Raw genomic sequence first — 16,640 nt, 5'->3', positions numbered from 1 at the left:
CCTTCAACCTTGGCGGGACTAGATCGCCATGATCCGAGTCCCTTTGCATCTGTACCCGGGCATTGCCTGCCCAATGAGGCAAGTGTCCGATGAGCGACACGGCGCTATTCCCCAGGTTTGCCCCGCATGGGTTGGGGGTGGATAGGAAATGCTTCCTTCGAGGAAAAGACCCTGGTCAAGCCCTCCTTCTTCGTAGGCTCCTAGTCCGTTATATCCTTTGTTCCTCGGCAGCTTGTGAATCTCCTAGAAGCACCACATGTATATGGGGTTTCCATGTCTATTGTCCGACGTCGCCAAACTGCGGACGATGCCCGGCACGCCCTCCATCTTTTGCTGCATACATACACGCAGGATCGCGGATCGCGCAGACAACCTTGCTCTCTTTCCATAGTTTAACAAAGCTTGTTTGTGAAAGGACCCCTCAGATTTGAGGGCAAAGCATGGGCAAAGCATGGGCATAACTGGGCCGATTTGACATGGCACATGATACAACACATTGGATAAAAATCGAAGCCTCCTTAAACCCTGCCGCCGCTTGAAAAACAGCATTTTGACCCTCTGGTGGCAAGGTTTGTATAAATCACTTTTTATTAACAAGTCTTGCTGAGCCGTCCCTAATTGGCTAATGATTTATGTGGCAGAGGGTCGTTGACGTTGAGGAATCATCAAACGCAGTCGTCTTTTTCATACTCTGTGCTTCCACGATGGGACACCATGCCAACTGGAAGATGAGCTCATAAGGTATGATAAAAATCTACGAAAAGAATGTGCTGAACGAAGAAAAGAGAACTTTGCACGCGACAGCCATACACAGTACATAGAATTGAGGTTGTTAATTAAAACTGACGAATCACGAAACAAGAAGCCTGTGCCGCCCTCTTTTCACAATTCGAGGATCAATATCAAGCAGCAAGCAGACTAAGCCCAACTGGGTTGAACAGAACGTTGGAATGTTCGTCTTAACTAACGGAAACTCATCAATCATCATTGACGGTCGTAACACCCCCTTCCTTCATTGCACCAAATATTTAAAGTTGTTCAGTGGCTTGTCATGACAACCAACCAATTTATTCTGATTGGCATGAATGACACGACATGCCACATTAGAAAGCGGCACCTGAGCTTGGGAGTGGCTCCAAGACAAGCAAGCGGCGCAGAGGGGTTCAGCTCAGTTATCCATGTGCCCTCTGGAAAGGCCGGCTGTGACACACCATCTCGGCCGGGCATCCTCTCATGGTATGGTTGGTTTCCAAGTTTTCTAAGTCAAGGGTGTGATTTGATTTGATGGCCCTTGTCCCTGCATTGTCGCCACAAATTACTTCTGGTTTGCCATTGTGGAATCTACTTATTATTTCCGCCGTGACTACAGGGCAAGATAAATTGAATGACAGAGAACTGATCGGTACTTGTCTCTGCAGAGAACTGCGTTGTCCCATGGCATGTTCATCCCGAAACACCTAACAAACTCTGGTTTGATACTTGGGCGTTGATGCATCGCCAGGCAACCCTTAAAACCAATTCCAACTGCGCCGCATGATGCCTCCTCGGCACAGCCAACAATTACGGCCAGCCCTTTGTACAGTATCGTATCATTCTCCTCATTTCCCCTCCATTACTCAATTTTAGCTTTCAGATCTTATTGCTTTTACCTCCGAAGCGGATCACGACCCCCCTGCAGGGTTAGACAGTAATACATACATACTCTGTAGTGAATCAAAACTTGAGCATTTTTATCTTAAACTACTGTCGTAAAATATCTCCTTGCAGTAAAAATATCCCAATTTTCTCACTGAAACTCATTATGCGGAAAAGCTTTGAAGGATTTCATTAGAGAGTTTATGATGCCTCACTTTTCCCCTATTCCGCGATGTTACCCAGAGGCAACGGTGTTGGCCAGACCACCACATCACCAAAGCCGCTTTCCCCGAGAGCTCCCGCCGTTGCCGCTTCGTTTAGGCAAACAGGGCTCCCTGGTACTTGAAGTGGAGACTAAACGAGATCTGGTAATCAAGCCGAGGCTGCATCTGGCATATGAAGATATCGCCTCCTGCTGCTTCATACTTTACAGCTTCGACTTTGTCCACAAGCCCTGACGGTCCAGCCCTGAATCTCCATCGTAGATATCTCGTTCCACCTGTCGAGCATTGACCTGCCAAGCGAGTTAGTCGAGATCGCCAACCATGGGGACCGGAGTCTGGGGAAAAGATGGAGAAATCTTACGAATTTAGGTCCGAGCTCCGAGATATTCTTGGCTCCGAGTAATCGCATACATGTTGCTGTCTCTGCCTCGAGGACTGTTTTGCATGTGTTAGCCGGGGTTCGGGCATTCTCAAAATCACAGGCTCAGCTTACTCTCGAGTGTTCTCTCGACGCCGGCTTGGCCACCAGCGCCAAGTCCAAAAAGAGCACCTCGTCCAATACCGACACCGCTGGCCCCCAGACACAATGCTTTCACAACATCTGTTCCTCGCTTAATGCCTCCATCGATCCATATTTGGACCTTGCTCAGAACCTCAGGGCAGTATTTGCGGATTTCGAGAAGTGTGTGTATAGCTGGAGGGGCTGTATCGAGAGCACGACCGCCATGATTTGATAAGATGATGGCCTTTACTTGAGGAGCATACTTTGCTGCGAGATAAGCATCCTCATGAGTTTGCAGACCCTTGAGAACGACGGGTAGATCTGTATGGGCAGCTAGCCAGGGGAGAGTTGTCTTCCAAGTCAAGTCGGCCGCTGTGCCAAAAAATAGCTGTTGACCAACACCTCCAGCACCGGGCTTGCTCTCACCACTGGCAGGGCTGGGTTCAGAGTAATCAAAGTTTTGCTTCTCATCCAGCTCGCGTTTCCCAGGAACAGGCGCATCAAGGGTCAAGCAGACAAATTTGTAGTACTCTCGCATAGAGTTGATGCGCTTGAGCATCGCCTCGCTTTTCTCTCGCTGGTTCTGGACATAGAGTTGCCAACCAAAGGTCTGACCTGGCTGTGCACCCTCAATGATTTGCTCAGGAGTCATCGACGCGTTGTTCGACACAATCTGCATGGCCCCGAATCGAGAGCATGCCTTGGCGATGCCTTGTTCTCCATCGGGATGAGCTAGGCGGGCCATAGCAGCAGGGGCGACAAATATTGGTAGCCCGACTCTGTTGCCAATCAATGTGGTTGAAAGGTCGCAAGCTGTACAATCAACAAATACGCGTGGCCTAAGGAGTATATTTTTATAGACATGATTGTTGTATGTTTTTGAAAATAGATCGTCAGAGGCCGAGAAGTAGTATGCCCAAGCCTTTTTCGAAATGCGCTTGGTAGCCTCCTCCTCGATCTCATCAAGATTCATGAGTGATGCCATTGGTGGCGGCTGGGTATCTCGGGATAGTGTGGTGGTGTTTTTGCCGGTCGTTTGGGAGTCAGTGAGTGTTTCGGGATTCACTTCACCGAGGATATTCTCAGGCTTCAGGTTGTCCTCGAGGGTTCCCGGTGGGTGAACGGGATCATATTCATCGGTGGCATCCGTTCCCGCGAGCTTCAGGATGATCTTCTTACCGCCGGGGTGCGATGGAAGAAACTCAGTCACATCGTAGACTTTGCCATAGAGAATGACCCAGCAACTCTCCGGGGTGTTGTGTTTGGCCACTATCGCGAGTATGTCAGTTATTGCGCCTTCTGTAAACAATGTTAAGCTCCAATCGATGCTGTTCATACCTTCAGCCGCGTCGAAAATCTTGGCCATGCTGTATATGTGCAGAGTTGAGTCAATTGAGTTGCAGGAGGAAAGAGGTGGCGCGAAACGGTCTATTAAAACGTCGAGGCCAGTTTGACTGATCTACAGACTCGGCAGATACTGTCCCGCCTCCAATTGGGTTCTCAGAATTGGGGGTTTCCTTGGGGGTGATTTGTGTGAGGTAAATTGGATGTTATGACAATGCAATAGAAACGAAAATGTGACTAAATGCCCAAGAGAAACAAATGGGCTGCCTTGGTATCACAAGGAAGCCTTCGTGAGAAACGATTCAATTTACATGGAGATATTCATTCTTCAGTCTCATCATGGCGCGCATTACACGCCTGCGTACAATTACGTTATCCGCCATTGGGTCGGACTGGATCCCGATCATGGCCGGCGACCTTGGCCGAAAAACTATGGAACCACATGGGCAAGGACTTATGATAGGGCCCCTGACACACTGGTTTCACGATAAGAGCCCCGCTAGGTAAAGGACAAAGCCCTGAGACTGAGGCTGAGAGCCATCATGACAACCCAACGCCACAAATCGGGTTACATGCGCCACAACCGATGAGGTCAATTTTGCGCTAACGATTTATTACGACATCCATCGGAAAAGCGCCTTCTAAAGCTATACTTACTTGCCCGGAACGACCATCTTATTTTTTATCAGTGAAATTTCCCGTCTCGGATATTTACTTCAGTGCATTCCCACATACCCTCTTTCTCTATACCTTTGTTCCTGTATGCCCTAAAGTATGCGACTCTCTGTTTCTTCTCCCGCCGTGCGCGATGTTTCTCGGCTTTGTGTCCGGTGTCAACTCCGAGCTCGCCGAGCTACAACTCTTGTGCCATCGCATCGACCATCTGTCCCAACGACGCCCACACGACATCATGTAGCTCTCGCAGCGGCGGTTCGGGGCCCAGCTGCGAACAGAGCTCATGCCTGCACCGTATCTAGTGCCGCGCAGCCCGAGCAAGAACCGGCCTCGTCCAGTGCACCGCCCTTGACACACTATGACCTGTTCCCCGAGACGCTTCCCGATGGTCCTCCCCCGGCAGGACACTTTCCTATCGATACTCGCGCTTTGCGCCGTGAGTTTCTCCGTCTGCAAGCTCGGGCTCATCCGGATATGCATCCTGCTCAGGACAAAGCTCGTGCCGAGGCCATGTCAGCACGCATAAATGACGCTTATAAGACGCTTTCTAACCCTCTTCTTCGAGCACAATATCTACTCTCTCTTCGAGGCGTTGACGTCGCCAATGATGAGACCCTCAAGGTAGAAGAGCCAGAACTATTAATGCTTGTGCTTGAGGCACGCGAGGAGATTGAAGATGCAGAGCACGAAGAGGATCTAGACGAACCTCGTGCTGCGAACGACGCACGGATTGCGGAGAGCGAACAGATCCTCGAGCGCGCGTTTCAGCATGATGATATCGAAGCTGCGAAACATGAGGCTGTGCGTCTGCGCTATTGGGTCAATATCGAGGAAAGTTTGGATAACTGGGAGAAGGGCCATCACGTTGTGCTACAGCATTAATAGACAGAAACGAAAAGTCATGGTGGTATTGCTTGGGTACCACCCAGCTTCTTGACACCTTATGATAAGATAAGTATGTGACTAAACCTGTCCCATATATCATGAGCACTGCTTTGAAGATACTTGCATGGTTTCAATTGGCGATAGAATCTTACAATGGGAGCGGATTTACACCTGGAGCTTTCTCTTGGAGTTATGTTTCAAGTAAGCTCTTTGCAACGACTAGGCAGTGGATTGCTTTTCATTAATCTTAGATCGGAGATATACAGCGTGATACAGGGATCCAGGCGTTTTCCTTGCCCGGCAACCTCGAGATGACCCATGATCTCGAGGGCGAGTTGTCTGGGACGGAGTTCACGGTACTTATGATCTTTGTATATCATTGTTGAATACCTCTCTGAGGTGTTTAGTGAGATGATAGATCGCGATTTCTTACTGGAATCAATGACCGGAAGTTCAAACAAGAAATAACTTTAGCTCAATGCTAATCTTCATCCTCAATAGTGATTATTGTTATTTGTTGGTACAGATAGTAACAACTTGGTCATGATTTGACTTTCATCATATATCCAAACGTTAAGGGTTCCCACTTATGCGCCGGCAAAATTATATAGTATACCCATCATATCCCATACACTCATACACCTATGCAATACATACGCCTCCGCGTACACTAGCTTATCTTTGGTAGGCTGGTAGTTGCTCTCCGTCGACATGCCTTGAAGTCCCAGAAGGTCCCGCACTAGATCCGTAACCTGGAAAATCATCATAATTGTCCACAACTGGGGCGCTTGGTGCGCTCGCTTCCGCATCAGCTTCCACCTCACTCGGTGGGCCTTCGTCTGCTCGTCGTAGCATATCCTCCGGAACGTCTGGCGGTGCACTGGCTTCGTTCAAAAGCCGTTGACGTTCGAGTTCCTGTTTGTCTTCAACAACCCCTGGGAGAAGCACTGTTGGCAAGTCGACATCGTCTTCTAGAGGGGCCGAAGGTCCCGCATCGGGGGCACTTGGAGCGTTGAGATCATTTGGAACAAAGCCACCACCGAGCTCAGGAACTCGGAACGTATCGTCTGCATCGTATATATCTTCGCCATCGTGACTTGTCGATGGGCCCGCTTCCAGCGGTCGACTTGGTAGAAGTCGTGTTTCTGCTTGCCTAATCCTCTGCTTCTCAGAAAGATTGTTCTGGTTAAGTATTTCAGGAGGTGGGATGTATGAAGGCGCGGCTGGAGAGGGAACAGGGCCGTCAGAATTTGACCCAGCAACGTCTCGAGGCCGGAGCGACGGGTGTTGCACCGGGACCACTTGAGAATATGGCTGTGGGGGATGAGAAGGGATCGTCGAAAGTCGGCTCCCATTGACCTGGGATGGAAAATAACCCCCAGGCGAGAGTGGCGTGCTGTTCGAGTATGGCTCCAAGGGAGGATCGTCGGCATAGTTTGGTTCTTGGCCCATCACCTCTTCTTCATCGCTTTCAAGAATCTGTACGCTTCGTGAAGTGGGCGAAGCTCTCGACTTTTTCTTCCCGCGAGATGAATCAGTTGTGCCAACGACTGTTTCCATCGACACCGCGATAACGCCCTTTTCGTGGCGCATCTGAGAAGTGTCTGCAATATTGGCACCTCTTCTTGGCCCATATGTATGATTGTCTGCACTTCCATGGCCGTAAGGTCCGAATCTGGTTGGGCCAGTTTGCATTTGATTTGACAGTCTCCCGCCGAGGTCAACAACTACCTCAACCACATACTTGAAGCTGATCATCTCTCCAGGTACACCTTTTATTGTCGGAAAGGAGTCGTCAGGTAGCTTAACGGTCACCGTGACCGACGTTTGCATGGTGTTAGGGTCGATGATTAGCGGTGCTATGTTCTGGTCAAGATCCTTACGGAATATGCTTGTAGAACTCGAAGATGTCAACGAAAGACCACCCAAACCGGTACGAGATCGCGGAAACACATCCTCCTTATCAATGCGAGCTACATCGTCACGGCTTAAACTCTCGTCAAACAAAGCACTCGGTGGGTTGCTGTCGATTTTGCCTTGTCTGAGGAGTGTTACAATCACACCAGTCATACTCTTCACCCGTTTAGTATGTTGAACCGTGACCCGCACGGAGACGGCATCACCCGGCAAGCAACCGCCCTTCAGCAGCTCGACTGTCGCGGTAATCGTCTTTTTATCAACTGCTTGTTGCTTAGCCGATGTGAGTGTCCCGACCTGGGACAGCGCGGCTTCCGGCCTACTCAAGCTTGTGCTGTTGCTGACACCACTTTCGCCGCTGATTTCGCTTCGCATATCGCTTTGTATTGGACTTCTCGGATTTGTCACCTGCTCACGAAGGTCTTCCGTTGGTGTTTCTAATGGATCTTGCTCCGAATTGAATTCGTTGATGTCGGAAGGAGCTGCAGCTGATTTGTCCATCACCATGGACTTTCTCCTACGATTTCGTTTCGATATCGGTTCTAAGAAGATGGTGCGCGGCCGAGGGATGGGCAGCAGTCCAACATCCACATTCTCTACTAACATAACTTTTCGCTCGCATGATGATGTTGGGGCAATCGATGTTGGCCGAGTCAGCGTAGCAGTTACCATGTATGAAACGGTCCCTCGCTCGAACTGCAAAGTAAATTAGTGATAAGGGAATTGTTGAGGCAAGCAGCAAACCTACGTCAATACTGCTTGGAAGCCCTTTGTCAGGAAACAGTAGGTCGAACCCAAACTCATATCTGCCAGGTTCCAACCTCCCCTCGCCGCTTAATACCTGCTCATCTTGAAAAAGGCTTGCGAGACCATTGCCGTGATATCGTGGGCGCGCCGAGTCCCCATTCTGCGGTAGCACGATGCTTCCTTGCGCCTTTGCGACCGAAGTCGGATCCTTTAGGACACGGACATATCCGTGTAGCGAAACGGTTAAATGAGTAATGCGAACAGGTTTTACGACGACTATGACGACAGCACCACGGACATTGTCGCCAGCACTGTATCGACGGTGTGGTTCCTCAGCACGAATATGAAAGTCGGTGATATTGCGATTCCGATTGCGCAAAGGGAGTGAGAGAGGGAGGCTCAGTCGCGAAAGAAATCTTGGGCGCGTAGAAGAGGTGGTAGATGCGGTGGGGGAGGGAGCCCGCCGGGCGGCAGAGGTCGCCGAGCCAGCAGGCTCAGCGGGAGAAGATATCTCGAGGTTCGTAGGCGTATTTGGAACGTTAGAGTTCGCAGGACCAGGAGCTCCTGTGGGATTGGAGAGCGAGGGAGAAGATCTCGACCGGCGGCCCATTCCCAGACGTGGTGCCAAAGGCATAAGAGGAACCAGGATCCGAGGTCGAGAGCGACGTCGAGCTCAGAAACCGACGTCGCAATCCTTGGAGCGAGAGCTCGCAGCCTCTTGCTCTGGGTTGTTTTTTAAGTCTTATCGGGAAGCCGTTGAATTATATGTATGCAGCGGGTACGAACGTTGAAGCAGAGGCTTTTCAATCTGTGGGCGCGTCGGCGGCGGTTGCGGCTGCGTGTTCTAAGCCTGCAGGAGGGGTACAAGAGGGTGCGAGATCGACATCCAAGAAATCGGCCGAGAATATGAATAACAATAAACCCAATCAGAAATACAAATACTATACACTATAGATGAGCAGAGGCAGAAAATGTGACCAGAGTGAGCGAATGACGAGTATTGGGTCGTGGAGGCGGAGATGGATGGCGGCGGTAGCAGCAGCAAGTAGAAGCGACGGACGATACCTTACTCAGTATCTAGGTACTAGGTAAGGTAGGCACTAACTAGCACTGCCTTAGTACCTGCAAGCCAACATGATAGTAGAAGGTTTACAATCGCGGGATGGACGGGAGGGGGTGGAAGAGCCAATTGGAAGGGTACCTTCCTAGCGGCTGCAGGGGTCCCTTTAGTGGTCCCTAGCGCCTCCCGAACGGTGTCGAGCAAGATGGAGATGCGGCTGGAGCATGTTGGGATAAGAGTATAACCATTTTCAGGCGCGGCGAATATGCAAAGTGGGCATGGTAAGGGTGAAAATATATTTGCCGATTGAATGAACTATGAAATCTTCAATGCAAAACACATCCGCCGATTGAAAATGAACCTTTTGTTGACTGGGCACATGACTCGATCTTTCATAATAGTACAGTCATGTACGGCATCTCGAATCTGCCCTACCCAGATTGTCAGCCTGCAGATGCCAAGGCTTTGTAGAACATCGCACCGCCAAGAAAAGCTTGGTTAAAGTCTCGACGAGCTTGGCTCACATATCCTGCCAAATACCTGGGTCATGGATGATAAAAAGTTGACAGGTCTGGCGACTACTTCAAGCGGCCAGCTCAGCGCATTTTGTCGTCTAAGCTGCCATAGGTAGTCACAGCTGGACTACCGTTGCCCTGTGCTTTTACTATATCTGAGTATCTGGCTAGTCCCCGGTTGTCAGTTTTAATGCCATCCTACAGAATGGACGCGAAAACTACCTACCTTTACCTTGTGCCGTGTTCCTTGCCAACCACATCCATAGGATTAGTCTAACATGCGGCGCGGATGGAGCCGGTGCAGCCGCCATTACTGGTCATGACGCGACAGATACGTTCCTTAGTGGAACCTTGTCGTGGAGTGAGACCGCGAATTCTAGGTTGCAATATGTGCTTATGATATCTTCAAAATATTGCAAGGATATATAGCATCTGGCTAGGTAGACAGACAGGGTTCTCGGCTGTTATCAACTCTGCTACGGAGATTTTCGCGTGTATACATAGGAAGCTACGAAGTAGCTTGTTTGACAAGGAGCCATGGCACTCAACCATTGCAATGAGGTGGTTTCTAATATGTTCTTTTGTTCTATGTTATCATGCCTTGTTGACTTTCTAGGTAGTCCGTTCGTCCACCCTGATCAACTCTAACGTTATGCTGCAACTCAACTCAAACAAATCTCAGACTAACTATAATTACATATGTACATGGTATCATTATCCATCCAAAGAGTTCTGGAAGCCCGTCCAGACCCATGTTACCGCTGGGCCCAGTACGATACAAGACAATGATGATGAAAACCCATCGTTAATAACTCAAGCCAAAAACGCCATTCAGTGCTATGCCATGATACCTGTCCGTAGTCTAATCCAATGCTTCTCCACTCAAAATACTTTTTAGGATGCCTGCGCCAGCGCCGTCGGCGACAGATTCGATCTCTTTTTCTGCAACACAGCTCGTGATTCTTCGCTCATCTCCACTTGCGGCAAGAGTCTTGCGACCTCGCTTGCTGGGTGTTTGTGGTGCGGCAAGGCTTCCGTTCTTTCCATCGGATGCGTTGACCAACCCCAATGTTTCGAGACTACCGGCAACCTCGCGGAATTCAGAACTCGATAAAGGGTGCAGAACCGAATCGCGGGTACAGAGCTGACAGTAAGCATCGAATAAAGTCTTGATAGTTGGTGCCAAAAACTTCTTCTTGGAAGGCGTGCCGCCATTGTTGGTCATCTTAGCGGCAGCTCGAGTTCGTTTCTCATAAGCTATCAAGGCACAGAGTGCTGCCTTCTGCTGGAGGTTAAGGGCCTTGAGTCGTTGGGTGGTTCCGTTGCTGAAAGCTGCTGCTGTGATTTTGTTGAGGTGTCCAATCGATGCCCGTGGCGCAGTTTCTGCTGTAAGAGCCTTCAAAGAATTCGCCATTAATTGAAACACGGTCTTGGAGCCACCGGATGCGCCGTTGATGTTTTCCCCGAGAGGTCGTTTCGAAGGGGTCATCTGTAGAAGTTCTTCCCTCGCTTCTTCCTCGCACTTCTGACGCGTTTCGGTCTCGATCAAGTCAAGTGCACGGCGACAGATCTCAAAGGCTTTGCGAAGATCCCCAGTCTGACTCGAAACCTTGCGGGAGCAGAGTTCAATAGCAGCAGGGTGAATGAACGGCACGTGACCCTCCTTTCCATCAGCCGGCATCAGGGACCTGAGTCTCATGGTGATAATATTCTTGACCTGGGTTGCGGTATAGGGCAGGAATGGCAGGAGATCAGGCTTCAGGTTCTTGGCCTTGAGTCGAGGAAGGAAACGATCAGTCAAGTCCAGGGCGTTGGCAATACCGACAAGAATGAGGCATGAGTTCTTTTGTAGCGACCACTCAAACAAGCGATACAGACTTTCCAGGTCCATCGTCAAGATATGGTCGATCTCATCTAATGTCACAAGATAGACGGTTGCCGACCGTGTCTTGGGCACGAACATGGCCTGCAAGCTCGAAATCGCATCTGCCTCGGAAGAGTCGAAACCTTGGCCAAGCGCGCCGAGAAGTGTGGTGTAGAGATCCTTAGAAGATTTGACACTCATGCAGTTGACATATGCGGACATTACACCTTTGTAGTTGGCAAACTGTCGACTTATCTCGGTAATCATGGCACTTTTGCCCGTGCCTGGTGGACCGCTCACATAAAGGCAACCGTTGGGGGTAGGCGAAGAGCATCGTCCGACGAATTCCATTAACTGATTTCGTTCTGCATCTCGGCCTATAAGTTGGCCAGGCTCAGTTCCACGGGCAAACAATTGTCGTGCTGAATGGTAAATGGTTTGGATGGTGCTTGGTGAGAGTGGTGTTTGTGGTGTTAGTCGCTTGAAGAGTTTGCCTGCCGACATTACAGCATGCCGAGGCGTAGTAGGAGGCACCGAAAGTGCATCTCGATGTCGGGGTGTTGAAGGTGTAACAGGATTCTGCTTTGTGGAGGCTTGTGAGGGAGACTTTCGGTTCCGAGCAGGGAGCTCAGCCAATATGTCGTTTTCTTCATTATCGTCGAAGGGAGAATATGCAGGATCTTGGTTCTCGTCGTTGTATGAAACAGTCTTTGCAAGGCGGCGACTTCGTTTCGTAGGAGTAGCCACCGGGCAGGGCATATCTTTAATCATAATATTAGTAAAGAGAAGCTCTTGTTCCTTCCGCCAGAGGAGACTCACCAGTTTCATCAATGCCGCGGGCTCTCTTTCCTAGTGTTACTCGAGCCATGACTAGAATGGTTCCTTCCAACTTATGTAGATATGCAGAGCTGTAAACCGAGAGCACTTTCCAATAATCAGTGGTATAGGGTTGTGAAGGTCTGGAAGTTGCAAGAGGAGTGCTTGCCGAAAGCAGCTACAGGTTGTCCTGCGTCGAACAATAAGAATGGAGCCCCATTTGGGTCCTCAGGGCGCTTCGCGCCACGATATGGCACAAGACGTGTTGAAGTCGCGTAGAAACGCGACCTGCGGACCACGATCAATTAAACATGTGGTCAGTGCACTGAGACGCGGTTAAGTCAGCCACAATGCATCAACTACCACGCGTAAATCAAGACCAGGCCCCTGAGATTTGCGGCTGCTCATTGGCCCAGCTACTTTGATAATTAGCTCACTAGTACCTACTAGGTACGTTCGTACCATTCGTTGCTTAGAGACGAGCCGTAAGAAATTTCCCCTTGTCTCGTTTGAGTAGCCAGTTCGCTACCGAGTAGCATTGACAGTTCTACTCTGTATACTCCGTACTCCGTATGGAGTAGATTCATGGCATTTAATTCGATCGTGATGGAGCCGTAATATGCTCTGCATCTGAGTTTCGGATCTGTCAGCCCACTATACACCTAGTTAATGATCTGACAACTCCGGGCCTCGGCATTGGATATCCTCCCCCAAAAATGGATTACGTCATTGCCCTTCAGTCGTTTGACATTATCATGCAACTGTGATACCTCTAGATGTAACATTCTCTGCTCATCTCTCATCTATTTCCAACAAGGTCGTCAACAGTAAAGTGCTCATCATGACTACATATATTCCAGCGCTCACACTGCCCGACACGGTCTTCCTGAAGCCCGCCCTATCAGTCTTGCTGCCCATTGGCCTTGGGACAGCCGTTGGCTTCAGTGCCACTCGTGAGTTGACCTTAACATCTATATCAATCGATCACTATTGACTGACTCATTGTCTGGTTTTAGAGACTCAAAAGACCTATCTTGCTCTCAAGAAACCTTCGGTTCAACCTCCGCCATGGCTGTTTGGCCCTGTCTGGACTGTCCTATACGGGTGAGGATCGCCAGGCTGAGTCATTGATGTTCATAACTAACCCTTCTCAGTCTCATGGGTTATGCCGCCTACCGAGTTGCCGACATTGGTCTTTCTCCCTTCTCCAGCCCTGAGACTATCGCAAACACTCGACGTGCAATGACTCTGTACTCAATTCAACTCGGCCTCAACCTAATTTGGACCCCCCTCTTCTTTGGCTTGTATCGACCAATTGAGGCGTCGGTTGACATTGTGACCCTGCTCGGCGTCAACGGTTACCTCACTTACCTCTACAGTTCCATTGATTCTGTTGCTGCGTGGAGTCAAGTTCCCTACCTCGGATGGCTCAGCTTTGCGACGTATCTATGCACTACCATTGGTCATTTGAACAACTGGGACTTGAAGACCAAGGAAGCAAAGGCCAAGTAAGCACAGCTTATGATGAATGCAGTTCTGCATAAGTCACGCGTATCTGTCTATAAACATGGACTGGTACATGTTGTTGCGTTTGTCTTGTTTCAAAGCCAAACTCGCTCTATCCCCTGAAATCAAAAGTATCGTCCTTGCTATCTTCTTTCGACCCCAAGATGAACAGATAGATATCGATATCATATCAAACCAAAAATTGAACGCCAAAGATGCTTTGACCAGTCGCTGCTATCCGTAGATAAAATTTCCTCTCCAATTAATAATGAAACTCGATCTATCACATATATCACCTCGACCAGTTTTCTTTTCTGTTATCATTAAAAAGGAAAGTGTCGCTTCATCCCATCATAAACCATGAATATGAAGGCAGAACTTGGTGCAGATCGGAGGCATGTAATGCCACAGCCACGGTACATGCCTCGTATCCCATGTTGTTTCCAGAGCATCGCTCCTTCTTTCCAGAATGTTCGTCTTTGGCGTAGATCACTGACAGTCGAGGTTTGCATGCGCGATTTGATAGTATCTGCAGGAAAAAAGAGGAAGTTGTATGACACACCCGCCGATGCGCCAGCAATCGCTTGCTGCCAGAACGGTAAGGGTGTATCAAGAATTATCTGCTTCTCTGTTGCTGATTTCGCGGTCTTCGTCTTGAGCTGGTAAAACATGCTTGTTACTGTCTCCTTGGCACCAAACCAAGCAGAACCACCACCAGCCTCTCGAATCAGTGTGCCAAGCTGACCATGCCAAAAGCCCCGAAGGCCTTCATGGCGGAAAACCTGCTTGATTACAGGTATAGGGCGGAGAGGAGGGCCAGCAGATCCATCAGCCGACATGGGAACCTGAATCCTACACTTGACAAGTTCAATTGGAGTGAGGACAAACGAAGTGAAAGCTCCAGAAAATGCACCTGTCAGCCAGAGATATGGCAGTGAGAGTCCTTGTTCTCGAGAGACTAGGCTGCTCGTGAACAGTAATTCACGACCAAGACTCTCGAATAGAAATAGACTGCTTGTTTCTGCTGCAGCACCCACTAAAGGAGCTGTAATGCCACGATACAGCCCCAAAACTCCATCACTCTTGATGGACTGCCGGAAGCAATCCAATGGACCAGAATATCTCAAGGGGAGATGATCGGGCTGACTTTGTAACCGCACTTTGACCGTATCGAACGGATACTCGATGTATTTCCCCACGGCGCCAGCAAACTGATGAAAGTCAGTATTCAAAGAACCCGCTCAAATGAAGTAACATACCGATCCGTATAGTACGTCTTCGAATGCCTCCATGAGGGCCGTCCTTTCTTTGAGGGAGAAGTTAGGCGCATGGCCAGCAACCTCCACAGCTACGGGACTGGGCTCCATGGAAGTGGTGGCACTAATCGATCGCGATCTCGACAGAAGAATTACGGGCGACGGGGAACGACGTATAGTTTGAGCACCCCTATTGCGGATTGACAGGAAGTGTTGGAAAGCGGTGTCGTGGCTACCTAGTAGGTATTGTCAAAAAGCTCCAAAGGAGGGGCACTCTAGTGATAATATACGCGATCGGAAGATGGGTCCAGTAAGGTACCTTAGTTGAAGTAAGGCATGGAATAAGAAGCAGTTTCGGGCACTTGGTGTCTTTAAATTCGATGTATCGCCGAGCAGTAGCCAAAAGCTACCTAGGTGGTTGACAGCAGACAAATTTGAAATGTTTAGGGTGCGGGATGCATCGGATATAGCTGTACTATGCGTCGCAGCCAGTGGAACGACCGCCGAAAGTCGGTAAACGAGGATTGGAAGGATATGATGTCCTCGCAGCTACAGGGCAAGCTGATTTGTCAAGGTGCAACGCGACTTTGTGGGCAATGCCTGTGACATATAATCGCCGCCCTGTGCTGCGAATTTGCAAGGTGAACCGTCATGCTTGCTGTGAGAGTCGTTTTCGGGCATCGGGGCCCAAAGAGAAAATTCTCTTGACATTTCTGCATGTGACATCGGATCGCCCACTTTTGTAAAGCTCCAACCAATCATATTATAGTTTTCTTTATCAGATCGAACGTGCACACCTTGGAGCTGGATGCTTCAAGGGTTCTGTTATGTTCGCCTCGTATAATTGTGGTTCAGCAGGGGGCAAAGATGGGTTTCTCAATACATGTCTGATTAGGTACAGCCCTCAGGGATAGCAAATGTAAATCGGTACTTCTTCCAGTGGCTAATCTGCTATATTTCCCTTGCTGATCACTCCAGTATTATCTCTATAGATATACTGAGCCTTTCTGATCTTATTAGTATATTTAATTCCGTTGTGGGAATATATACCTAAAAAATCGCGGAAATGCACATTTGCTATCCCTGCGGACTGTAGTGCTCCGGGTCAAACTGATCCATTTACAAAGTTGATGTCCATGATCAATTGGAATTACCCTGCCCTCGGGGGGAAATAAAACACCGAACTTGAGTACTTTATAAGATTACTTTTATTATATAGAATAAAATAAAATAAAATTCTTTTTCTATTAATATATATATAATTATTATTACTAAGATTTTCTTTATTTATAGATAGTATTTATATACTATTAATTACCTATTATTTAGAACAATTAGGTAGATATCTTGCTATATACAGTTGATCTCGAGTTCGGTGTTTTATTTCCCCCCCTAGCCTGCTAGACCTGTTGAACCTTGACCCCATAGGGAAGTTTCCTGACTAGCGCCCTGCATGTTGATCGCTGATTGATTGATAAGATTACTCACTCCGAAACCGGTGCGTCAATCGAAGACCAGGAGATGTATAGGCCAACTAAAGCCCAGTTGCAGCTAGGTAGTCAAGGATAAAATTCTGCATGGGTGGAAGACTTCCTTGACAAGAACATTTCCAGCCTGCCAATAACCATCTCAGGCATTATTTTCATATTAACCCGCATCGAAAATAACACCAAGTTGCTCGGTCAAGAAATGAC

At 48.9% G+C, this 16,640-nt stretch overlaps 6 protein-coding genes across 6 annotated transcripts; 2 read left to right on the top strand and 4 right to left on the bottom strand.

The window, feature by feature from the left end:
- Positions 1-2,062: 2,062 nt before the first annotated feature.
- On the bottom strand, positions 2,063-3,727 carry FSUBG_7224 (L-lactate dehydrogenase (cytochrome); the record flags this gene model as incomplete). Its single annotated transcript, XM_036685507.1, has 4 exons — positions 2,063-2,149; positions 2,221-2,294; positions 2,353-3,630; positions 3,700-3,727. The coding sequence occupies 4 exons, from the start codon at positions 3,725-3,727 to the stop codon at positions 2,063-2,065; spliced, it is 1,467 nt and encodes a 488-aa protein (XP_036537234.1).
- Positions 3,728-4,479: 752 nt separating this feature from the next.
- FSUBG_7223 (molecular chaperone) lies at positions 4,480-5,262 on the top strand (the record flags this gene model as incomplete). Its single annotated transcript, XM_036685506.1, has 1 exon — positions 4,480-5,262. The coding sequence occupies one exon, from the start codon at positions 4,480-4,482 to the stop codon at positions 5,260-5,262; it is 783 nt and encodes a 260-aa protein (XP_036537233.1).
- A 678-nt stretch (positions 5,263-5,940) lies between these two features.
- On the bottom strand, positions 5,941-8,539 carry FSUBG_7222 (pH-response regulator palF RIM8; the record flags this gene model as incomplete). The annotated part of the gene is made up of 3 exons (XM_036685505.1): positions 5,941-7,699; positions 7,787-7,878; positions 7,931-8,539. The coding sequence occupies 3 exons, from the start codon at positions 8,537-8,539 to the stop codon at positions 5,941-5,943; spliced, it is 2,460 nt and encodes an 819-aa protein (XP_036537232.1).
- Positions 8,540-10,366: 1,827 nt separating this feature from the next.
- On the bottom strand, positions 10,367-12,236 carry FSUBG_7221 (cell division control 6; the record flags this gene model as incomplete). Its single annotated transcript, XM_036685504.1, has 2 exons — positions 10,367-12,129; positions 12,188-12,236. 2 exons carry the CDS (start codon positions 12,234-12,236, stop codon positions 10,367-10,369), a joined length of 1,812 nt encoding a protein of 603 aa, XP_036537231.1.
- A 789-nt stretch (positions 12,237-13,025) lies between these two features.
- On the top strand, positions 13,026-13,696 carry FSUBG_7220 (benzodiazapine receptor; the record flags this gene model as incomplete). Its single annotated transcript, XM_036685503.1, has 3 exons — positions 13,026-13,137; positions 13,201-13,288; positions 13,339-13,696. 3 exons carry the CDS (start codon positions 13,026-13,028, stop codon positions 13,694-13,696), a joined length of 558 nt encoding a protein of 185 aa, XP_036537230.1.
- Positions 13,697-14,013: 317 nt separating this feature from the next.
- On the bottom strand, positions 14,014-15,057 carry FSUBG_7219 (amino-acid transporter Arg-13; the record flags this gene model as incomplete). The annotated part of the gene is made up of 2 exons (XM_036685501.1): positions 14,014-14,901; positions 14,950-15,057. The coding sequence occupies 2 exons, from the start codon at positions 15,055-15,057 to the stop codon at positions 14,014-14,016; spliced, it is 996 nt and encodes a 331-aa protein (XP_036537229.1).
- Between the last annotated feature and the right edge of the window lie 1,583 nt (positions 15,058-16,640).

Source organism: Fusarium subglutinans (assembly GCF_013396075.1).
Source record: "Fusarium subglutinans strain NRRL 66333 chromosome Unknown NRRL66333_c0000090, whole genome shotgun sequence".
Classification (NCBI taxonomy): Eukaryota; Fungi; Ascomycota; class Sordariomycetes; order Hypocreales; family Nectriaceae; genus Fusarium; species Fusarium subglutinans.
This window is presented reverse-complemented; position numbering and strand designations above follow the sequence as displayed.